The sequence below is a fragment of the Dasypus novemcinctus genome, chromosome 2 (assembly GCF_030445035.2).
Source record: "Dasypus novemcinctus isolate mDasNov1 chromosome 2, mDasNov1.1.hap2, whole genome shotgun sequence".
Lineage (NCBI taxonomy): Eukaryota > Metazoa > Chordata > Mammalia > Cingulata > Dasypodidae > Dasypus > Dasypus novemcinctus.
Genome location: NC_080674.1, coordinates 181,402,732 through 181,427,743, shown reverse-complemented (window position 1 = coordinate 181,427,743; position 25,012 = coordinate 181,402,732). Strand labels below are relative to the sequence as shown.

The 25,012-nt window shown below is 44.3% G+C and overlaps 1 protein-coding gene across 1 annotated transcript; it reads right to left on the bottom strand.

Moving 5' to 3' along the window:
- Positions 1-568: 568 nt before the first annotated feature.
- GABRP (gamma-aminobutyric acid type A receptor subunit pi) lies at positions 569-25,012 on the bottom strand. The gene is made up of 10 exons (XM_004455470.5): positions 24,820-25,012; positions 21,477-21,576; positions 20,904-21,022; positions 16,881-16,948; positions 15,941-16,158; positions 13,813-13,895; positions 7,987-8,124; positions 5,413-5,565; positions 4,727-4,914; positions 569-2,671 (listed from the first exon to the last, which is right to left on the bottom strand). Exons 2-10 carry the CDS (start codon positions 21,527-21,529, stop codon positions 2,369-2,371), a joined length of 1,323 nt encoding a protein of 440 aa, XP_004455527.1. The 5' UTR covers positions 21,530-21,576; positions 24,820-25,012; the 3' UTR covers positions 569-2,368.

Here is a 25,012-nt window from a genome sequence, read left to right as displayed (position 1 = left end):
GGCAATAAATGTAATATGGGCTCATGAGCGCCTACTACAGGCCAGCAGCTGAGAAAAACTACTTTGCACGTGTAAGAGCAAAGCATGGCATTGAAGAAGGACCACATCTTGACCCGGGACATTAAACTCTCCCTAACTACTGATTGTTACTATGTTTGCGTGGCATTGGAAACTATGAAACTATCAAGCAACAACAAAAGAGAATTCTAAAAACACTGTAAAAGACTTAGAAGGAAAAGTACATGACATTTTGTGGTATTTGGCTCTTTCAAGATCACCAAGCCTAGTTGTTTAACTGTGAGGCAAGTGCTGTGTGGTGCAATTATGCTAAATGAAAACATCGACAGTGTCACTAGAGTTTATCTTCCTTGGTAGGAAATAGTAGGGTGTGTGAGTGTGTGTGTGTGGTGTGTGTGTGTGCAAGCCCACCTGTAAATGCCTATGTGTACTATCTAGGGTGAGGGAAATGTGAGGCTAAGAAAGTGTGAGCCCAGCGAATTTGTGCCATGATGTTTACCTTTTCCATATGGATCATACAACACTCAGCATTCCATAGATGACCACTTGATTTGGAGGGCAGCTCACGTGGTGTATTTATTTCACAGTGTCACATCTTTACATTTTTGTTTATATAATGCTTAAGTGGGGTTTCAGAGAGGAAGTATTTCCTTTTCAGTATTTAAAAAATCACAAATACAATTGAACTGTAAAAGTACATTCCACTTCTTTTAATCCCCCCATTCCCATTAGAAACATTTTATCACTAAAAAACTGAGATGACCAAATTCATATAAACTGAATTATGAGAAGCATCACAAAGGGAAAAAGAATGAGATCCTGTGGATACAGGGGTTTATGGAAGAGAAATGATCTTCCAAGGTTATGGTTTATTTCTGAAAAGAAGACTAAAGACATGCTTTTATTAGAGAAGGAAGCGAAAGAATTGACAATGGCAAATTCTTTAAAATGATTGGGGCTGAACTGGAGGCTTTCCACCATGACACACTCACAGATAACCATGTATGGTGCTGTTGGCTGAGCTTAGCCAAAAAGCAGGGAGAGATGTACAATTGTGCTGCTTCTTATATTAGGGTGAGAATGGTGGACCTGGAGAAGACGCCATCTGCCGCCTGAACAGACGTTCTGTCCAATTGTTACGAAGAGGCAGCATTCTCCTGCTCATGCAATGATGAACCACTCAAAGCAGTATAGCTAGAAGTATAAGGGATCTGATCAAAGCTAAGCTTACTTGAGCTAAGTCACTTTTCCTGGATGATACAGCTCATTACCTACTAAGAATCATTCCTAATGATTATAGCACTGGAATAAAGGCTCCTCTTGGAAGGATGCAGGAATCCTGCTGCTGGGGAAGTGTTGTTCAGTGTCAGGGTAGTAGAAAAGATAGGGAACTCTCTAAATGTGTCAACCCAGTACATAAAGCACCTCACCAGTATGTGAGTAAAGGCAGTTAGAAAATGGACTCAATTTTGTGAATCTTCATGGCAGCAAACTGTACTAAAACTCCTAGAATAAGAGAAAAAAGTTTTTTCTTTCATTTTTATCTCTGACATGGGGAAAGAGCTTTAAGCATTGTATAGCACTTGTGCGTGTAAAATAGTAAAATGATAAGACACATATAATGGGGGACTGAAGTCCCAGGATTTTTCCAATATAGTAAATCCATTATTTCCTGAAAACAAGGAATTTATGTTTGAGGTTACTGGTCCACTAAATTTTACTTCACTTGTATTTGCTTTTTCAAGGGGAGGACTTACTGGAATCTGGGTGTATTTCTGGGGGCACACATATTAAATACTCATTTTGGTATCAAGTTAATGCAGTGACTTAAGTGTATTGACTTAGGCCCCACATTTCATTTTTATCAAAAACAAAAACTAGAAAATGTTACTCCCTAAATAAGCAACAATGCATTTTACAAGCATTGCAGAGATTTAGTAATTATCATGTATTATTAATTTAGAAACAACTAGTGGCACTTGAGGGCTACCCAATACATGTAATAGTCTCCTTCCCATTTTTAAAAAGTGGAAAATGCAGACAAGGGAACCACTAAGCAAATAGCTCTGAGAAGGTTTATAATATCGGGCTCCATGGGGATACCCCTCATAAAGATTAAAAAGGAAAGGGCTGATGTTTCTGTCTCAAGATTCTGTAATGCTAGGACCTCTACACAGCTTAGGAAAGGTTTGGGAGTCCATTTTTTTTGGTGGGGAAACCCTCAAATGTTAATTTAGTCACTGGTAGCACCATTAAGATAGGGCACACACTTGAATTAGAATGCCATTTACATCATTACCTTATCCCATCGAAGATCCATGATATACCCCAAATTCAAGATAGTAGAGTCTCAAAAATACATATAGTTTGCCCAGTAAAATACATTGGCCAGCATAAAAATCAAAGGAAACAGTAGTTTGGAATATCGATCAACATTACTAGGGTTTTGAATTGTGAAATAATCAACAATCCTACCCATTTTATCCCTGAAGACAAACTTGAATTTGTCACTGGTTTTCATAGTCAAGTCACTGTAGTCCACCTTATCACTGGAGATTTCAATGCTGGCAAAGCTGATCTTCCGTTTAAAGCTGGAAATGGAACTGTTGATGATGTTGGTAATATTGACTTCTTCCACTTCTTTGGCTGTCCCCTAGTATACAGAGAACACAGTTAGCTCGAAGGAAATGACTTGGCAAAATAAATAAGTGGGCAACCAGCTTTTAAAAAGTTTAGAGGCCTAAGTATTGAATAATTAGATTTAATTAAGAGTGGCATTCAGTGCTTTGGAAATTGGCTGGCAAGCCAGACCTGGAAGTCCTGTTATCCCGTTTGTGACCACCCATCTCTGGGTCACCAGCATATAAAATGGGAAGAATAACCATTGCCCACTCTAGATGTACAGAGCAGTGTAATAGGCTAATACTGAGGCTCTGACATTAGCAGGCTTGGTTCCAATACCATCTGCCTTCCACTATTATGTGATGGCAGTCATGTTAATTCCCTTAAGATCTGATTTCCTAGCCTGCAAAATGGTGATATTATTACCTATCTCATGAGACCGAGGGGAACATTAATGGTATGAATTATGTAAAGAATCTAGTAGGTATTTGATGATTCCATTCTATGCCAGAGAGGATGGGGTCATTGATTATGAGAGATCACAGATATTAGCAATGTTTTAAGGCTTTTGCCACACAAACAGGAAGAGGGAAACTCCCTGCAATTCCAGGAAGTTGCCGTTCTCTAACAACATGGCATGCAGAGAGGAGAGTGCAGTCAGAGGGTATCCTTGGCCAGGCCACTCCTTAGGGTGGGTTCTTGGACGAGCTTCCTCACCTTATGAGTGGCAGATTCCTCAACAGCAAAACTGGAACAATAATGATACCTATCTGAGAGGTTGTTGGGTTGACCAAATGAAATTTAATAAGGTGTTTAGGATATAGTAAATGCCTCACAGCACATCGATTATTAACACCCACAACAATATAAGGGCTTTCTACTGTGTAAGTGGAGGATCTCCATAATTCTCCAACCCCCTTTTGCCAATCCAGTGTTATTTTGGGTAATTAACTACTGTCCTCTCAAGGAAATTCACAGCAAAAAAAATAAATGAAATCCACGTTCTTTGGTTCACACACAATCAGTAACCTTTAGGACTTGGGTAACATAATCACATGAAATGTTCACAAGAGTCAAACACAAGGGAAAATGCTGGTGTGTCTTTGGGCTACTCTGATTCTTCATGTCTTCACTGTTTCACCCTGTGGGTTTTAGTACTTTGCTAAGGGGGCACCTCTTCTGTATAGGATCCCTATCGTTTTCTTCTCTTGTTAGCATGAGCTTCAGTATGCCAATGCCCCTTAGGCTGTGCTTCCAAAGGATGCCAGAATTCCAAGGGCCTGTGAAGAGTAAAGGTTAAAAGCATAGCTCATTGCCCATGGCAAGTGTGACTGACAGATGTGTATTCAGCTTTTGGAGTAAATCAGACTTAGGTCTGAATCCCAGCTCTGCCTCTCACTGTCTGATTCCTGGGTAAGTCGCTTACCCTTCTTGTTCTTCAGATTCTACAATGACAAAATGGAAATCACAACCTTACTGGGTTGTTATGAGCATTTTCAATGATATAATATTTGCAAAGGGTTTGTTACTGTGCCTGGTGCAAGTAAATTTTCAATGAAAAATAGCCGTTCTTATTATTCTGAGAGCTGGACCAGGCTAAATAAAAAAAAACGGTAATTTTTCCCAATCAGGAGAAAAATACTCTAATCAAGAAATTTGTTGCCATTTAAGTTTTCCATACATTTTCCAGTAAACTGTTACCTGAATTATTTAAGAATGCTAGAGAGTAGCAATAGGATTAAATAGTAAATCCTATTAGTCTAAAAACTTGTAAACGGTGATTGTATTTGGTTTGATATTGGGTTTTTCATGGATGCTTGTTGCTGTGGTTGCGATTTTATGTTGCATGTAGATAACAGTTATTTTCTGCTGGAAAATCAAGCATATTAATATCTCATTGTATTTGGCAAAAAAGAGCGATATTGTTCAAGGGGTGTCATGACTTCTAGGTGCTTCCACCTGAACAAAGTTAAGAAACACTGGAACAAATTTAGTCTCTGGAGGGCAGGAACCAGATCCAGCTCATCACCAGAGAGCAGCACATGGCCCATGTGTGAATGATAGACAGGGCCTTCAAAATTCTTACCCTGTCTTTGGCTGCCATCTGCTGTAAGGAGCTGTAGTGGGCAACTGCGTATTCCAGTAGGGCCCCAAACACGAAGCTAAAGCAGATCCCCAGGTACACATCGATGGCCTTTATGAAGCAGTTGGTGTTGGGAAGAGAAGTGCGGGACCCGATCATCAGTGTGGTCATTGACAATACGGTGGTCACTCCTGGGAAAAGAAGCAGGAAATAGTCCCACACCCGGGGCCAATTAGCCCTCCACCATTAACTGGCAGATGGTCTCCATTCAGGAGTTGGCAGGCTGAGCACAGAATGCGGAACAAAACACATCTCATTTTGAGAGATCTGTGACCTTGTGGAACTGGGTTTCTTTCTCCATTTTGCACAGATCCAAGCAAGGTGATCATCTAAATGTTTTGCCTTCTGTCTTCTCCTTGGAGGGCATGTTCAGTACACAAAACTGACCATAGATGATCTAATCACATTTCCCCCATATGTCATTATAAAACTTAAGTTTAAAAATACTCCTAAAGTCAGTCTCTTCCCCCTCATCCCTCCGTGCCCCGCCCCCTCCCATTTGTAAAGGAAACTCTGGAGAAACCAATTCCTGGAACTTCTTTGTGAATATCAATGAAAACAATGGGAGAAGGCAATAAATAAGGAACTGATGAGCCAGAATTTGGACACCTCCTGTTGGAACTGCTTACCAATGCAAGTTCTTGCAGGAACTGAATCCAGGGATATCCAAAACGAAACCCAGGATAACACCACCAGGAAAGTGGAAGGAACGTAGGTTTCCAAAATGAAATATAAGACGTTCCTCCGAAGCTCAAATTGCAGGACCAATCTTGTATAGTTTCCTGATAAGGGAAACAAGATATGTGAAGTCATGTCTGCCCACCTAGCAGGATGGTTTCCCTATGGGATGTTTAACTTAGCTATGCTCACATTCAAGCACTCTGTTACTCAGCAAAACCTGTTATTCAGCAAAACCTACAGTGGTTATTTGAGAACTGTCATGGTATAGAATGGGATTTCTAGAGGTCCCAATGCCTCTCCCCTCTTCCTCGTCTGTACCTCTATCTTTGTACACCTACAAGATGGTGAGCTCCATGGAGGTAAACCCTGAGTCTTTCAATCCTGCAGGAACAAAGTAGTTGTTCAATAAATACCAGAGGCATGAGGACTGCGGGTGGCTATCCACTTTTCAAGAATAACACGAGATGGATCTGATGTCAACATGTTAATGCATATAATTCAATTTTTGAAGATTTCAGAAGCGCTCCAGATCATACGGCACTTCAGGGCAATCCTTAGGAAACTATCAATATATTCCCAAGTGGGGAATGTAAGTAATGGAGAGTTATCATTAATAGAATTCTGTGTGGCAAATAGACCTCTGTAGCCCCAAACATGTGCATATGGGTTAAAGTACCTACCTAAGCTTCTGCAGTGCTTCCAATAAGGGAAGGTGAGCAAACTATAGAGAGAGCAGTGGTGGCCAGCAGCAGGCTGGATGGAAGCGTGAAGAGGGTGTCCTTTGGGAATAGAAGTCCAACTCAAAGTGGAGTGGGGGAAGACAGGGTTATGAATGGGAGCAAACCCTTAACGCCCAAGCCCCCATCCAATTAAAGCCTGGAATTTAAAATTGTACCACTAACTAGTTAAAACAACAGAAATATTTCTGGAGATATGTAGACTTGAACTATATATATATATATATATATATATATATATATATATATATATATAATTTTAGGGTTTTATGGGACCCTAGAAATCACCTGCTATTTTACTCTGTAGGCAGGGAAATTGGGGCATAGAGAGTTTAAGTGACTTGTCTGAAGTTAATGCAGAAGCAAGAAAAAAACCAGGTCTTTTGCCCTCTGGTCCAGGGATCTTCCATCATTCCACACTGCTTGCTTCATTCCCTTGATGAAAGCCGATGTTTTTAAAAACACTTAGAATCAATATTTGACCAAATAATGACCCTCTTTTGTATGTTAAGTAGGTATGTGTTAACCTGGAGTTAATTCTGAAAACTAAAACCAGTTTTGCAACAACCAAAACTAGGAATCCATATTTGGTAAAATATGATTGCATAACCCCAATTTAGGAACTTCTTTTTTAAAAAAGTATATTAGCTCGTCCATTATAAAAGTAATACATGGTAATTACTTAAATTTCAGAAAATGAGAAAAATAGAAAACAATCGCCTTTCTTTCCAGTCTTTTCTCTCTGTCTTGCCTTGAGTTTCTAATTTTTATGTGGTCATGATCTTGCTGTACATATGATTTTTAATATAATCTAGGTTCAGTTAAAACACATCGCACTTTTTAAGGGTGCAAATACTGATGAGAATAAACACTGTATTAGTGGAAGAAATTGAGAAGAAAAAGCCAACTGCTTATACATAAAATCACACCTCTTTTGGAACACATCTATTTAAGAATCCCTAAGATTAAGAGCTCCAACTATAAATGACGTGAACAAGTAATTCCTGCCTGCCAAGCTTAGAATAAGTGGGGTGTATGTGCTCTTATTGGGCACTGCGGATGTCTTCTTTATCTGCAAACTGGGTTCTTTTTTAGTTTGTTTTATTCCAGTGGCAGAGTACGAGTTCTTCAGTTAGAAATGCTAATAGGTTTTATGCATGGGAGTCATGGAATTTGAGCGATCATTAGAAAATATCTGGAGATAAATAGGGCTGGGCCTCAGAGCTGGTCCAGAGGCCTGCTTCTCAGGGAACCGTTTCAGTACTGGGTGCAGTACAGATAGACGTGCGAAACCCATATCAAGGTTAAATTTCTTGAATTTGATAACTTGTACTTAAGATGGTTACATAAGTGAATATCCTCATTCTTAGGGAAAGTGGATGGAAGTCTTACGTGTTCAAGGAGCATGATGTATAAACCTTTTCTCAAATGTTTAGAAAATACATAAATGGATGGATGGGGAGCTAATGATATAGCAAAGGTGGCAAATGGTAAAAGGTGGTGGATCTGGGTATTTGGGTATTTGGGTGGGATATGTGCAAATTCTCTGGACGGGGTATGTCTCATTTTTGCAACTGTCCTGTAAAATTGAAATTATTTCAAGGTAAAAAGTAAAAAAAAAAAAAAAATGAAGAAGGCTGAGCCCAAACCCTGCTCCCCAACCATCCAGCTGAGGGGTTTTTGAAGCCTAAAGGAGTAAAGTGGGGAAGAGATGATATTTCTGACTCAGAATGCAACCCTCCAACTTGGTTATTTGTGTTCTGCACACTCTGTCCTTTGAGTTACCTGTCTCCTGCTGCGATCTAGTGACCAAGGTGAAATACCGTTGGATGGTATACTGAGCAAGCCTCAGGTTTTCTAGCCCACGCACGGAGTCATTCCCTCTCAGCCAGGTGAACTCCACGTCGTGCCCATCGTAGCCCCCTGGCAAATGAAATGGTGCCATGGTCAGTACAAGGATGCCACAGATTGGTCTGGAAAATGCTACAAGATGGAGATAGCACGAGCTTTGTCTTGATGGTAATAAGTCCAAGGATGATTCCATGCAAAACTTGGCATGATTTCTCAAACATAATTGCAGCGACTATCTAGAATGATGTGAACAACTAGGACTATTTGTCTTTGGTTGAGAAACGGTCCCATGATAAGCACTTTATAGACCTCGTGGATGATAAGCCTCAGGAAGTGGCCGCCTTAGTTATCTAAACGATATTTATTGAACACACAAAGGCCTTTACTAGATATTGCCTTTCCGTATAGCCTAACAGCTTTGATAGTGTCCTCAGGCATTTTAAATCTGGTCTGTTCATATTTCCACATTGGCATAAATGAAAAAAAAAACACTGCAGCTGCTTTATTGACGTCTGTAAAACACATGCTTTTGATAAAGTTCAAAACAGTTCTGAGTATAATTGATAATAATAACAGTTATTGTTAAGTAAACATTTATGTTTAATCTTTTATACATTATATTTCTAATGTTTTCACAAATTTGCAAGGCAGACGTTTCTATATTTCTTCAATTCTATAATGGACATTTTTTCAGTTTCTGAAATTGGGGTAGATCTTACAATTGACTTATGCATTTAAAGTCCAGCTTACATTTTTTCCTAAGAAGTTATTATTTGACCAGTGCTTATGCCTTAGAATTGAAGAATTATAATGTTATCCATTTTATAGGTGAAAATGCTCTGATTCAGAGAGGATAAGTATCTTGCTCAAGATAACAAGGCAAGCATGAAACACAGCCAGGATCATAACTCAGGGAAGTTTAATCCCAAACCCTGAGGAGGATGATTATGACAGTGATATGTTTATGATGTCAGTACTAATACTGTCTATCATTAGTGGGCAATTACATTTATAAGTGCTTTACACCAGTAACATCTGATTCAACCCTCAAAATATCTCTTTGAGAAGATATATAAATAGCTTATGAGCACATGAAAAGATGCTCAACATCATCAGGGAAGTGCAACTCAGGACCACAATAAAATACTACCTTGTACCCATTAGAAAGGCTATAATAAAAAAGACAGACATTATCAAATGGCAATGATGTGGAGAAACTGGAATGGTCATTTATTGTTGGCGGGAAAGTAAAATGGTACAACCACTTTGGAAAAACAGTTTGGCAGTTTCCTAAAAATTTAAATATAAAATTGCCATGTGATCCAGCATTCCTTTCCTAGGTACTGCCCAAGAGAAATAAACTCATATTCCACATCAAAACTTGTATCAAAATGACCAGGAAGCATTATTTGTATTAGCCAAAAGGTGGAAAAAGTCCAAATGCCCTCCAGCCTTTAATGGATAAATAAAATGTGGTATATCCACATGAAGAAATACTACTCAGCAATAAAAAGGAAGGAACTACTGATTCATGCTACAACATGGATGATCTTCAAAAAAGATTAAACTAAGTGAATGAAGACAGACACAAAGACCACACATTATGTGATTCCAATGGCATGAAGTGTCTGGAAAGGTTTATCTACAGAGACAGGAAGTGAGATTATTGGTAACCAGTGGGGGGAGAAGGAGGGAAAGCAGAGTGACATTGATGTGATGGAAATAGTCTAAAACTGGATTGTGTTGACGGTTGCACAAGTCTGTAAATTTACTAAAAATCTTTGAATTGCACACAAGAAATGGGTAGATTTTATGGTATGTAAAGAAAACCTCAATAAAGTTGTTAAAAACTAACTCCTTGAATTGGATTCTATTATTTTCCCCACTTCACTGATGGGAAAATTGAGGTCCAGAGAGGTTAGTTATTCACCAAAGTCACACAGTTAATGAAGAGAAAAGCCCAGTGATTCCAGTATCCATGGTCTTAAATACAATAATTTATTGCCCTCATTTTCAAAGGCTGCTAGGAAAGGTGATGTCAGTGCTGGGACTGATAGCTTGTCAAGTCTTGGCTTATGGGATACACTATCTAGCAGGGGTTATCTTCCAATCCCCAGAGTGGGTTTTGGGGATTTTCCAGGGAAAAAGTGCCCATTGACTTTCCCTTTGGAAACATGAAAAAATGTACTGAAGCTAGCTGTCCACATAGACCTAAGATACCAAAGAAATAAAAAAAAAACCCAAAAAACCAACCTATAAAAAAGTACATAGTAAAGTGACTACTTGGGTACTTTGCTTTTACAACTAGGAAATGCTCACAATCACTTTATCACTGTTCTGTCCCTGGGTGGATATGGGCAATGGTGGCCTGGTATCATTTCTTTTATAGGGATGGAGTTAAAAACAAACAAATAAACCCTTGGTGAGGTCTGTGTACTCAAATAACAGCTAATAAACATTCAGTGAAAGCACCCCCTGCTCACTGGGGATGGTATTTCTGCATGCACAGTGCTGAAGTTTCCAGGAGAATCTCGCTCTTGGGATTTGAGATGAGCGCAGGCACAACACATGGAGGGCAATTACTTTTTCCACATGGGGCCGAAAATGAGTTCTCTTTTTGATAACTTCAAGTTTTATTCTGTCACCAAACAGCTGTATTGCTTCAAGCATGCTTTGCATGCATTTAATCAATAAGATAATTAATTTGTCTGCCTGAGTCTTTAATTAAGTGCCTACCTCTGAAAAATGACCACTGCCTCGTACTGGGTGAGCGTCTCGGATGTTGGCCCACTTGTGTCCTTACGTAAGGAGTGCCCACTGGTCTCCAGCTCTTGATTACATTTCTCACCTCGCACAAACTGTATGTCTGATGCCTTGATTAATCACATTTTGTTGTCATTTTTCTGGGATACCTGTCACAGGTGCCACCTCCCCAAGTTTGGGGGACAACTCAGGGTGGCTGACTTTGGACCGATGGAGATTCCTGAACAATGCCCCGGAATTCATTCGGCACACATCAACTTAGGGTAAATTCTCATTCCTCATCATGAGCAAATTCCATGTAGTGACATCAAGTATTAGGCGTTTAGATGCCCATTTATCGACATTACTGTGCTACATTTATCAGGTAACGTCTTTAAAAATTGGAAGCCGTTGTGTGATAAATGCCAATGATTTCATCGTGCGTTGGCCATTACTCACCTCTGCAGTGTCCTTTCTTGCTTCCTTACAGATTCTGCATTCCGCTTCTTGCCCTCTTGGCCAACTCGCACTGATCCCCTATGTCTCACTTCAAGTGGCACTTCTAGGAAACCTCTGACTCCCACAGGTTTCCATAATATCACTACTTTTTACTGCCATCATTTGTCCTATCATAATTATTTAAAGCCCTATCCCCTCCCATAGATAGTAGACTTCTTAAAGACTGGGTTGTTGTTTTGTTGGTCTTTGTATGGCAAACATCTACCACATGGCATGGCACGGCATGGCAAACATCTGACACAAACCAGGCATTTAATTGTTGAATGGCTGGATTGAATGCACTTAAACTGGGACAGAGAGAGGGAACTCAACCAACCATCCGATTATCTGGAGACTTTAGTGGACAACCGTAGAACTAAAGTGTTAGGATAAGGTAAAAGACTTTCCATGAAGACATGTTTTAGGACACACAAGAAAAGAAAAACATTAGCCTTGATCCTAAGTCGTGGAAAGGAATTGATATAGGAATATTTGGGGGACCATGGTATGGTAATCACATAGCAAATCAATTTAACGTTCTCAGCAGGACCAGGGAAATCCAAAAGAAGTATCAGGTGGTTATTCAATTTGGTCAAAAATTATGATAATAAATGGGACTGAAAAAAATTGGAGTTATTAACACCTTTTTATTATCCTGATATTACCATTTAAAAACACTTGGGGGAAGCAGATTTGGCCCAATGGATAGGGCGTCCGCCTACCACATGGGAGGTCCAAGGTTCAAACCCAGGGCCTCCTGACCAATGTGGTGAGCTGGCCCATGCGCAGGGCTGACGTGCACAAGGAGTGCTATGCCACTCAGGGTTGTCAACTGCGCAGGGGAACCCCCTACATAGGAGTGTGCCCTGTAAGGAGAGCCACCTAGCATGAAAGAAGTGCAGCCTGCCCAGGAATGGCGCCACACACAAGGAGAGCTGAAGCAGCAAAAATAACAAAAAAGAGACACAGATTCCCGGTGCCGCTGATAAGGATAGAAGTGGTCACAGAAGAACGCACAGCGAATGGACACAGAGAGCAGACAACTGGGGGTGGGGGGTGGGGAAGGGGAGAGAAATAAATTTTAAAAAATAAAAAATAAAAGCACTTGGTAGTGTATTCCAGAACAAATGGATAGCTCAGATCACAAACCAGCCACTGGAACAAAATCCTTATGTGACTCACTAGTCAGGGGAAGAGCTGTCAGAGGCAGGGGCAGAGACTTTGGACTCAGCCCCTTTGGGTTCAAGTCTCAGAGTTGCTACTTCATTACCATAGTCCCTTGGGAAAGGTACCAAATCATAACGAGCCTCAATTTCTTTATCTGTGAGATGGGAAAATGCTATCTATCTCATAGGATTGTGGGGAAGGCATCTAGTAGAGTATTGCCCATGTAGTAGGCAATCAATAAGTGGATGCTATCGTATTTATCAGGAAAAGATCTTTTATCATCATCATCATCATATATTTTAATGCAAACCTGTTTGGTCAAGGAGACCAGGGAAAGAGCAGATTGAGGTCATATAATACTTTGTTAATTCTTCCTTGAAGTCTTTTCCCATTCGCCTCTCTGCTTCCTCTGAGGTGGGCAGTGGGGTTTTTCTAGTAATTGCAGCACTTTTGCTTCTTAGAGCTTAGGGGGGAGCCCTGGGCATACCTGCTGATGGATGCAAAGAGGCATTGATGAAAGGTCCACGGCCTCCTCATCAGCTTCTCTAGGGATCTGTGGCTGATTTGATCTGTGGTGGGGGAAGGGTGGATGGGTGATGATGATGGGCAAAGAGTGATTCACGTAGAATTCACCTGAAATCAACGGCTCTTTGAGGATTCCGAGCCAGATAGCATAAATAAAACGTGGAAATTTAGACCTTGCATACTAGTCTAGATCAGTTTTCTTCACCAAAATATTTTTTTCTAAAAGAGTTGTCCCACAAAAGACTCCATGAGACAAGATACTGTGGTTAAGTAAGTTTGGGAAATGCTACCACTCCCTCTTGGAATTTCAAGTCATTAGCTTATTAAAAGCCCTTAGAAGTTCTGCAGCAAAGAGGATGTTAATATTTTAGGCCTTTGTGTCATATAGTCTCTGTTACAATTACTCAACTCTGCCATTGTAAGGTGAAAACAGCAATAGATAATATATAAACAAATAGGCATGGCTGTGTTGCCCTAAAACTATTTACAGAAACAGGTGGCAGACTGCATTTGGCCCACAGGCCATAGTTTGCTGACGCCTGGCCTAGATCACTATCCTCATTAAAGCATTGCTTTTGTCTGCCAGGAACAATGTTCTAAAGTGGGAATATCTGCTAATAGTTCACAAAAGTCCTGCCCCAAAAATGTAATGCTGGGAGGGTTTTCTTTGGGCACTCTCTAAATCTCTCTGGAAGTAGTCAGAAGGGCTGGGCCCCTTGTGAACCAACATCAAGAACAGAGAGGATACTATATTCAGACACACACTGAAAATACAGATGTAAGTCACCCAGAAAAATCATCAAAAGGGCCTAGAGGATATATACTCACAGCTTTCCAGCTGCAACTTGCAGGTCTGTGTGTCCATGGGGTATTTAGATAGATCCATGTTGCAGGCCACTGTCGTCGTGATTCTGAGAAAGGAAAAATAGACTCAAGAAGAGTGTTACGAGGATGCTATGGAAAGTAAATGCTCCCTTCCAAGGGCCACTCCAAGAGGACTTTGATTTTGACTATAACAGTGGATGCGTGGTTTGGAGCCTGCATTCAAAGCATACCTTAGGTTTGTTGTGTTAAAACCTGAGAGACCCGGTCAAGCTGGGGTCCAGGGTGGAGGAAGTTTGAATGTTTTCAAGTCAGAGGCAAAAGTTTCAATAACACTGCCGAACAGAACGACACATGGGCTTGAGACGCTTTTGTGTCTAGTTTTTTATCTTATCCTCATGACAAACCCATGAGGAGCTAGGGCAGCTATCACTGCCACTCTTGAGACCATTTGACAACAGACTCAGGGACTTGCCTAAGCTCAAAGAGCTCTAAGTGGCAGAACTGGGACTGCAGCCCAGGTCTCCTGGCTGTGCTGTGGTCACAGCTTCCTGGAGTCAGGTTGCAGAGGAAGTAGAGGGTCAGGGGGCACCGGGCACTGTAGTTCTTGGGGCTGGGAAGCCAAGAAGTTCAATTAAATAGCTCTTCAGCCTGCACACTAGAGATTCCAATGAACACCTCTTTATTTTCCTTTTACTTCCAGGTCACACATTTTTACGATGTACCTCTTACTCATCAGGTACTGTGCTACCTTGGGGAGGTGGACGGGATTATGTCCTCTGCTCAGGGATGAAGCACACTCCCTTAAGGGAGAGAGGAAACAACAACTGCTGCTATTTACTGAGTGCTTACCGTGAACCAGCTCCTGGGCTAAGTGTTTCATATGCATTATCCCTTTGACTTTTTACAACAGCTTGATAAGGTGGAAAATGTTATCATTCTCATTTTGCTGTTGGGGAAACTAAGGTTCAGAGAGTCCAGTAACTTGCCCAACGTCACAGAGCTGGGACTTGCACCCCAAATCTGTCTGACTCCAGACCCAGTCTTTTAGCCATCACCCACGATTTGTAGTTCTTCCACAAGACAGATTGTGTTGTGTGCCTAATACAGACAGATGCATAGGTACACACACACGTCTGTGGGAACGTGGTGAATGGGGACCCTGGTGTTGATTGACGTGAGGGTGTCAAGATAGAGATCTAGGCTTCTTAAAGAATGTTGGGGTCTTGGCTGGCCTTGAAAAGATTCAGTGCAGCCGAGGAGTGTCAGATGGAACAATCCAGAAATTCAGTTTACTGGTTAGCTCAGCCCACTTTTAAAACTTCAGCTTTCAACTGTCTTATTTAGGATTAAAGATCAGCCCCGTAACTACTTGGTTCCTGGCCTTGTCCCTGAGGCCTCTTGGAGCATTAGTAGGGCACAGCTTTAGTGGCAGAGACCTGCCCTCCGCCTGCGGGCTGCCCCGGGCAGCACAGCACCTTACTAAGGGGCACCCCTCCTGTTCACGCCAACTAGCAGTTGATGAACAATTGGGTGGAAGGAACTTTTGTCCTTGGGGATTTGGGGAGGGGACAGAGGCGAGCCTGTAGCTGCAGGTGGCAGAGGCCTTGGAGTGCCGCATCTTGATTTTCTCTACCAAAATGGCACAGATTACTTGAGATGCGTTCTGGAGCTAGCCCAGCTCCTCTGGGCCCCATGAAAAGAAAGTTCCGGCCAGGCACCTCTGATTGCTCTTGCTGTTCCTTTCACTGCTTCCCTTGTCTACTCCCTTTTACCTTTTAAGATTCAGCTTAGAGTCCTCTGAAGCCCCCTCTAATGTCACCCGGACTTGGGGTCCTTAACTCCCTGACATTCCTTTGTTTACCTGCCTTTTTTCCTGAGCTCAGGACAATGACTTCCCCAGCTCTCTAGCATAAGCCCTAGCACAGAGAGGGCATTCTGTGGATGCAGGCACTAAACAGAACTGAGAGAGGGGCCCTTCTGCTGTGGGGGCCAGGGATGCAAGGAGGCAGGGTCGTGAGCGTGGCAGATGTGAGTGGCTAGTGTAGTCCTGGCCAGAACTACCCAGGAGGCACCTATGCTTCCTTCTTCAGTTGCGTCCCCTCCAACCCTGTGGTTTCAGGGGCCCAGTTACCTAAGGGCGTAGAGGACTGTGCCATTGGAGAAGAGGCGAATGAGCCTGTTTCCCACGGTGACTTCGTGGAGGAAGGACGTCTTGGATTCCACGATGTAGGTGTCAGGAACCCAGAGGAACTCGACCAGACGCGCGTCCAGAGTGAAGCTTTTGTTGCCTTCGAACACCAGCCGTGGATCCGTCCAGCGCTGCCGGAGGTAGATGGTGGCTGTGTAGTCCTGAGGGGGTGGGGAGGAGCAGAATGGATCAAGGGTTAGGGGAGAAGGACTCCCAAAGGGAAGGAAAGGGGTCGGGTCTTACTCTCTCTGCCTACCTAGGTTTAGATTGAATGCAGACATTTGTGAAGAAAGTTATGTCTTAGGGTGGTAGCCTGTAGGAATAAGTGAACACGCCTACTCTGTTTATTCTGGATAATTCCCAGTGGCCAAAGAAGCCCCACAGGACTATGCTCCGCCTGAGAGCTCCCATTGCCCCAGATCACAAAGGCTCCGCCAAATTAGCCAAGTGCTTAGGTTAGTCAGGATTTATCCAGAATGAACAGCGGCCCTCTTGGCTAGTTGACTTTAGTTCCACCTTGTCGTTAACATGCTCTCTTAAGTGAGAGGACTGTTGAAGCATCCAGGGTTCCCCACTGCAATTTCATTCTTCTCTTCAATTTTTATCCTTTACCAAATGCACCCCTCTCCTTCCTGATTTCCATCCTCTTGGCCTGCAAATCCACTTTCTTCTTAATATTTGGAAGATCTATTTAATAAGAACCTCTTACTGTCCTGATTTGGGGCATAGGTTTCCAGCTTCTGCCATGCACAATGGAGGAGGGCTGTAAATCGTTCTGGAAAGTTCTGTTTTCGAGTAGCTGGACAATGTATCCCCACTGAAGAGATGAAGAGCGAGTCCTCAGGAGGAAAAGGGTATTTGTAGGAATACAAATGGTACTTACCATGTTACTCTCTGAAATACTGGAGATACTTGCAATGTCGAGAGTCAGTGCTATCTGAACTGGTTCTCCTAAGGATGAAGAAAAAACAAGGCTTACATAAACTCCAGAAGTAAGACCTGCTTGTTGGAATCTAGAAGTACATAGAGTAAACGGTTAAGGTCTACCCTCCCCTTCTCAGGAGTAACCATGGTGTAGAGAATGCCTCCCTTTTCCATGAAAAATAAGCACAATTATATAGTTAGTTGAATACCTGAGAGAGAACACACTGTATGTCATTAGTGCATATTTCAAAGCATACAGGGCTGAAGTATTTGCTACTTCTTACATGATAGATTTTCCTGTGGTGTTTGCAAGGGACTAATCATCTAGAAATTCAACAGAGATTTGGACTGATGGTGCACATATTTCTTTTTTTATTCTTTCTTTCCCTCTAGCAAGCAAATTTACAAGATGGCTGTCAAGACTGAGCTCTCATCTACCTCCTGACACTTTCCTCCTCTCCCTTTCCTCTCCAGCAACCTTCAACTCCTCTGGATTCCAGAACTCTTCCCACTCAGGCCCATGTACCGGTCTAACTCCAGGGTCTTGGCAGATGCACACTCGAGAGTGCCAGCCTTCTTAGCTCTCAAGGCAGAGGCCGGGGCCACTGTGTTCAGAAACCAGGCAGGCCAGGGGATATACTCCTCCTCGGGCGGGTGACGGGAAAGAAAGAGCCCAGGTGGCAGAGCCCCGTGCGTTCAGATCTCAGCTCAGTCCTATCCCACCTGGCCGTCCTGGAAGAGTCACTGAATCCTTCAGAACCACAGTTTTCTCGTCTGCACGTGAAGACACCACTAAGGGCGTTGTCGGGTCCTGGTGAAGGTTAAACGACAACTTTGTCACAGAGTGGCAGCAGGAGGGGTGTCTGTGCAGTGCCTGCTCAGCCGGGCATCCAGAAGGGGCTTGTGAACAAAGTTAGCTCCGTTAGCCTCCCAGCAGTGTCTCTTGGGTAATACCAGGGGTTCAATAAATGACATTTCCCTTCTCTCTCTCTCTCCCTTCTCTTCCGCAGTCCTGACTATTTTTGGAAAAAGAACAACTCACCAGGTTAATAGGTGTACTAGCATTCACTTGCTGTAAATCACCGGCAGTGCCCCAGGGGGCTTGACTATGCATTAACCAGGAAGAGGAGGGCTGCAATTCAAGAGAAGCTTAGAAACATCTAATTGGTGGGATTCAGAAAAAGCTACCTAATTATTAATCAAGGAAGCCAAGCTATGGAATACAGATAAGATACTTAGAAGTGGAGTTTTAGAGTCAATGTAATTAAAAAAGAATTAAGCGTTAACACTTGGTAGAAAAGGGGAAGATCTTTGATGGCAGACACTGCAAGGTGCTGCAGTGTGGGGCTAAGTGGTTTTCTGTCCTTAAAGGCAGCGTGGTGCAGTGTTAAAAAGAGGAGCTTGGGGTCAGAAAAGGGGGAGTGAATCCCACTTACTAGCTGTGTGATCTTGAACAAGTTGCTAAACCTCTCTGTTCTATAGTTTTTCTCATCTGTGAAATAGGGCTGCTAGTGCCTACCAAAAAGGGTTGTGTTGGGTAAGTTAACAGGATGTTTTGAGTTGGTGAGTGTTAGTTGCCCTCTTTGAAGAATGTGGAGAAAGGAAAGCACAGAAAAACTCTAGCTGCTCCCTCCCCACCTTTAAAAAATTTTTGGTTCTAGACAGTCTAGTCCAAGCCTTGCCTCAGCTGACTTTTCTGTGGGCAGGCGCTTCTTTCTTCCCCTTGAGTTATAAAATTAAGCTGTACCACCAGAGGGCAGCTTTCTCCTAGGAAAGAGGTCAAAGTCAATTCCTGGGCAGTGGTGACTCAGGACTGCTTGCAAACCTTTGCTCTGTTGGGCTCAGTCCCTGAAAAATCCTACAGAGGGCTTGTGTTTCAAGGACTGCGGGGTCCTCGGGCCGGATGGACAGACATCATATAAAGCAGTGGCTCTTCCGTGGGCCTCTAGGCCGCTGTACGAATGTAGGTTTCTTTAAGAGGCGGCGGGCAGGAGGTGCAGAACGAGATGGGTGGGCTTGCGCCTTCACCTCCTTCTGAAGGAGGAACCCTGGCCCCAGTCTCACCCCAGCTGGCCCTGCGCCCCGGTCCGCTTGGGTCCCCGGCTCCCAGTTCTCAGAATGAGACCCTTGCCCAAGTGTCGTGCCGTCAGTGAGCAGGTGAACAGGAAAGCCAGTGTCCTGGCCTGTTTGGGATTTGCAGGGGAGCGGAGGGCGAGAGAAAGGGTGAGTGGATCTAACCAGAGCGTGCAGATCCACAAGCTGGTCGTTAGTGTTCAACCCCGCCCGGGACCCGGGAAACCCTCCGCAGGTCCTTTAACACAAGACCCCAAATCCTAACCATGTGCCACGAAAATGTGTCTCTCAGATCTCCAGCCAAAGTGGGGTGTGATTGCCTGAGGGCCCCAGCCCCGTGCTCTGAAATCTAGCTGCAGCTTTGATCTGCTCCCACCCAGTTTCTGAGCTCAGAGGCAAGACCAGGCAGACCTGTTCTTGGGCGGTGGGAGGCTTCTCTGACGGGCAACTTGGGCTGAAGGGACTCCCTGGGAAACGTTCCGAACACACCTAAAATCGGGCTGCAGATGAAGATGCTTACACCCAGCCTTCCTTCTCCCCTTGCCCTGGGGTCAGACCTGCATGCCTGGCAGCTCTCCCAGCTCCCCTTCCTCCCACCTATTTTCCCCACAGGTATTACCCCCGAGAAATAGCTTGTCCCTCTTCACAGCTGCTCCTCAGAGGACCCAGAATATCACAGAGATTTGCCTGGAGAATTTTATCATCTGAAGGGCGAGGGGTGCACAAGGGAAAGGGATAAAATAGGTACACCTCAGCAAGAGAGCAGGCCCTGTGCCTCATGATTCTCTGCGTGTCACCTCCCTGCGAGGTAGATGGTATTAATTCCATTTCACAGAAAGTCAAACTGAGGCTCAGAGACACTAAGGTGCTTGTCAGGCAGTAGAGCTAGGAACCAAACTCAGGCTTGTTCAACTCCAGGGCTCTTTCCACTACTTTCTGCTCCATATGATGAGGCTTTAGAGACCACCTTGGTGCCCTCTACTATTTTATAAATGAGAGACTGGGACCCCGTGACCTCATTCCCTCCCACATTCTTTCAACAAATATTTATTGACAACCTGCCATTTGCCAAGCACTGAGCTGCTGCTGCGATTAATGAAGCAAATGAAGCAAGACTCCTTCAAGGGGCTGCAGTTTAGAACTGAGACAGACATAATGGAATCAGGTGATGGTCATGGTTTGGAGGTATGAGCTAAAGAAAGTGTGAAGAAATGGGAGGGAGCCTGGAGGAATCAGGGCAGGCCTCCCAGAGGAGGCAGCTTTTGATCCAGAACTGAGGGAAGACTGGCCGGGTGGACAAATTGGAAGAAGCAGTTCCAGGTGAAGAAACAGCCTCTGCTCAGGCACGGAGGCCAGTGAGGTCATGGAGGAGCCCGGTGTGGTGCATTGTGTGTGTGTGTGTGGGGGAGGTGTAGGGGGTGTAGAGGGGAAATAAGACTGCAGACAGAGAGGATGTGCTGGGAAGGGCCATGCAAAGGACTCTGGACTCTCTCTTGAGGATGCTGAGGTACATTCAAGCACTCTGAGCAGGCAAATGGCCCAGGAGGGCCATTCAGGACTGCAGTGTGCAGGCTCAGCTTGGAGGGGCAGGCTGGAAGCAGGAAGTCCAGGTGGGGTAGTCCAGGTGAGACATTGTGAGTTCCCTGAATAGATGCTGGAAGTAGGGGCAGAAGGAAGACTGTGTGAGGAAGGTTATTAGGCAGCTCTCGTAACCCCTTCAATGTGGAAAAGTATTTCCTTATCCTGCTGGCAGGGAGGCAAAGCATCTTCTCCAAAGTAGCATGAGAAATCATTTTGGCAGCTTGCCTCATCCTGAAGCAGGCTGCAGACCAGAAAACAGAGTCACCTCAAACCCCAGAAACCCTCCACTTCATAGTATCTCTGTTTCTGGGCAAAAAGGATGACCTACCGCCAAAATTGGGCCTGAGAAATTTGTTATACCCTGCTGTGAGGTTCTCAAAGCCAGGCAGGGAAAGCTTGTCGCTTCTGTTGACCTCGACGTTAAACTGATTCCCCTGGACGCACATCCTGGAAAAGAAAGTGGGTTTCACTGTCCGTGCTGCTTTGTGGACACAGAAACATGCAAACACATGAACTTGAGCTTGTGTATGCATGGACGTGTGCGTGCGTTTTGCCCTTGTACCAGAAGTGACTTTCCCAAAGAGAAAGCTTTAATTTTCAGCAGCTTACAGCACTCCATTTCACTACCCATTTGCCATAAATCAGAATGTCATGGCAATCTGGGAACACCCACGGTGTCTCTCCACAAACACCAGGAGTTCATCCAGCTGTGATCATTTTGGAAGTTTGAGTTGTCCAGATAGACTAAACGGCAGGAAGCTTCCGGGAGCTTCCGGGAGCTTCCGGGAGGTGAACGGTTTTGCCTTGCTGTTGTGAAGTGGAAAGAGCTTCTGCCCCTCCCACCACACAGCCATCCACAAAGCAGTTCAGACCAAAGCCACTCTGGGGTAGCAAGGCTCACCTCTGAGTGAAGGCACTCAGGCACAGGAAGGTCAAGGCGAGGCTGTAGCTCATGTTGAGGTACCGCTCACACGGAGAAGGTTCAAAGAAGGAGGAGTCACCTGGGGAAACAGATCGGTCAGGTAGGAGGCAGAGGTCCAAATGGCTCATCTACCGCCACCCCGCTTCTCTCTCCTGTGGCTCATCAGTATTCAGCACGGGTAGGGAGCCGCCTTTTCCCACACCACAGGGCTGCAGGTCCTGCTCCACGCCATCATCCAGGGATGACTTCATTTTTCGGATTACATTTCAAGTCCACCCTAAAAAGAGGCTGGTTTAGGGAGCGGCTCACCAGTACCAGAAATGCAGCCAGTCCATTCTGTGCTGCATATCTGGGAAGCCCGGAGACTGTGACTGTTCCTAATGTGGAATGTGGTGACTTTGCCGGGAAGGACACCCTAACCCTACACTCACCTGCATTCCAGCATCCAGTCATTCTGGGGCTCAAGGTGCAAGTCAGAAATTAAGTAATATAATTTTAATTACATACCTAATACAAGCTCATGGTAGAAATGAAAACAGGATTTGTGCTTAAAGCTCAAATCCCTTCCTCATTTCTTCTTTCCATCTCACACCTCAGAGGTAAACACTGTGGTTTCTCCAAGCATATGTTTATATATATCTCTGCATGAAGTAAAAGTGGGGAGATTGCATGCATATTTTCTGCTATTTCCTTTTTTCACTTCACAATAATAGCATTTATTGAACACTTAATCCTCACAGTTCTTTAAAGTAGTTACTATTATTTTCCTTATTTTACAAATGATATAAGAAACATTCCCAAGATTATAAAGCAAGTGAAGGTTAGAACTGAAGCCAACCAAGCTTGACCCAAGCACTCTTAATCACTGTCCCATGCTGTCTCCCAATATTAACGGCTTCTTTCCATGGCAGTTTATGGAGATCTGCATCATTCTTTTTAATGGCCACAAGGTAGTTCATAAAATGAATGTACTATCATTTATTCAGCAAATGTCCTATTTATGGGTATCGGGTTATTTTCAAAACTTTAATGTTACAAGATGATGAATGAATATCATTGCACCTGTCTAAGCTCCTACATTTCTGTGCTTTCACGTTTCTCTCCCTCAAATCTTTCCTATGCACTCATCAAAAATACCAGCTACAAACTCAACTTTATTGGTCCACCAAAGATCATATTTTCATCATCCTTTAGTCCATCTCTTTAGTCCCTGTCCTTCCTGTGCCCCCAGTGTCAAGTTCAAGGCTTCCATGTCTTGAACTTTTGATTTTCCAAATCGACCAGATCCATGCGAGGTACACCTGCAGCTCCAGCCTAGTAGAGAGGTATATGAGAGATGAAGAGATGGCTCCTATCCTCCAGCAGGGGCAGAGGCAAAAGGATACTCAGAGTGCCAAGGAAGTGAGTGGACTACTCAAAGAGGGCAGAATCAGGAGAAAAGTCAAAGAGAAGGTAATTTGGTTCTTGAAGAGCGTGTTGCATTTGCCAGGTGGACGAGGAGGGCGGTTGGCCTTCCAGACCCTGGGCCCAGGTGTGAGGCTTGTCCAGGCCTCTCTTCCTACTCACCTACGTGCAGCCTCTTCCCCTGGCCCATGGCCCATCCGTGGCTTTTTCCTTCTTCCCCATAGGCTGAATTAGCTCTGCTCTAATTTGGGGATATTCCTCAATTCTTTCTCCTCCTATAGGAAACTACCCTTGATCAAGGGTGTTGGGAAACCATCAAGATTTCAGCTCTAAGATGCCTATCCAATAATGCTTTGGCTAAGGTCATGTGTACATTAGAAAGAGAGATGGCTCTGGGCCTCTGAATCTTCTCTGAGGAGTCTCATGCTGTGAGAAGCCTTGCCCAGGCTAGGATGGGAAATGTGATCCCATCCCACCCTCATTTCCACATGAAAAAAGATAAAAAGGAGGGAAAGCAATGAACATCCTCTGATTGTCTGCTATGTTCCAGGTGCCATACTCAGTGTTTAATCTCATTTAATTTTCAGGACCATCTTCCACAGTAGGTGTTAATTTTTATAGCTGAGGCTCAGATTGGTGAAGGGATTTGGCCGAGGTCATGTAGTAATTGAGATTGGAGTCCAGGTCTTCCAAGCCCCTGCTCTTCATCCTGGGTCTGGGAGATGTGCCCCAGCTCTTTAAGCTGAACTGGATTCCACTTGACTTTGGTGACTCTTACACCAAACCCATCTCTGGGCATCCATAGCATGTTCCAAGGAGTGTCACTGGTGCCAGCCCCCAGGTGTCATGGGGATTAATCTCTAAAATGATTACTTGTGCCAGACTCAAGTTTCTGCCAGCATAAAGGGAAACTCAGGTCGTCACTGGTTCTGATACAGATGCTGTGCATGGCATTTAGCGGAGCCTGCACTGAGCCACCAGAGGGCAGTGCCCTGAGGGTTGTCCCTGCACCCTCACACAGTAGAGATTCTGGCTGGGCTGTGCAGCCATGGACACCTGCAGCTGATTTGCAGCTCCTCAGTAGGGGCAGACTATGGGCTCTTACTTGACCCTAAAGAGATCTCTGGCCAAAATCCACCCTCTACTTATAGAGCTGGGTTCTCACACTCATAGTCAGATCATTGAAACCCCAGAAGACGTGGAAGGGAGAGGAGAATGAAGACCAATTCCTATTGAGTGTTGTCTATACCCATTTGTCAGATGGGAACCCTAAGGCTTGGAGAAGTTAAATGACTCAGGTGTGAGCTGACTATGGCACTATTTTGAGGGTGCTGTTTGGACAGGGTCACCTAGGCGGTATATGGCACCTTTTTTCTGGACTGGTTCTGAGAAATAGTGTAATTCCAAGGTGCGCGGGATTCCACTCCCGTTCCCAGAATCCCCATCACATAAATACTGTGAACCCCACCCTCGTCATGCTCTAACCTACTTCCTAGTTTCCCTGCCCTCCTCCCGGAACCATTGGTTGGGAAGCAGAATTAAGGTGAGGAGAGAAAAGGTGTCATCACAGGTCCTCCTCAAGAAAAAACCCCTCAGGATCAACTTGTCCCTTGTGCCCTGAGTCTGCCTGGCTTGGCCGGTTGGCAGCAGCAGAGGGGAACAGCTGTAGGCTCCAGCGTCATCAGGCTTGAGATCAAGATACATGTCCCCGAGCCTCTGTTTCCTCCGCTGTAAAATGGGGTAGTCAGGAGCAGTTCTTCCTACAATGCTAAGACGCTCTACGTGCCTGGCACCAAGTATAGGGGCTCTGCAAATTCCAGCCCTGCGCCCTTCTCTTAGTCCCACCAGGGCTGGTTTTGGGATCTCCTCCCCTCTCCTCCCCCAAACCCCAGGAGCGGCCAACAGCTGGTTCCCTTACCAGGCAGCTGCAGGGGGCTCGTTCAGGGCAGGTTCTTCCAGCCTTCGGGCTGAGCGTTCAGGCAGGGCACGGTCTCCTGGGCCCCCAGGATTCTCCCCATCCTCAGCCCCGATGCCTGGAAGGGAGGCACACGGACACTCTCGGCGGGAGCAGCCCTCTTGGGAGATCGCCGCGCTGCTGAGCCCGGCCCGGC

What these genes read in the sequence shown, in the direction of transcription:
- GABRP (XM_004455470.5), bottom strand. Translation starts at nt 21,529, where the DNA reads ATGAGCTACAGCCTCGCCTTGACCTTCCTGTGCCTGAGTGCCTTCACT. An exon ending in CTGAGTGCCTTCACTCAGAG is followed by an intron (nt 21,023 to 21,476) that starts GTGAGCCTTGCT and finishes TTTCTTTTCCAG; the next exon opens with GATGTGCGTCCAGGGGAATC. An exon ending in ACAGTCCTCTACGCCCTTAG is followed by an intron (nt 13,896 to 15,940) that starts GTAACTGGGCCC and finishes TTCCTTTCTCAG; the next exon opens with AATCACGACGACAGTGGCCT.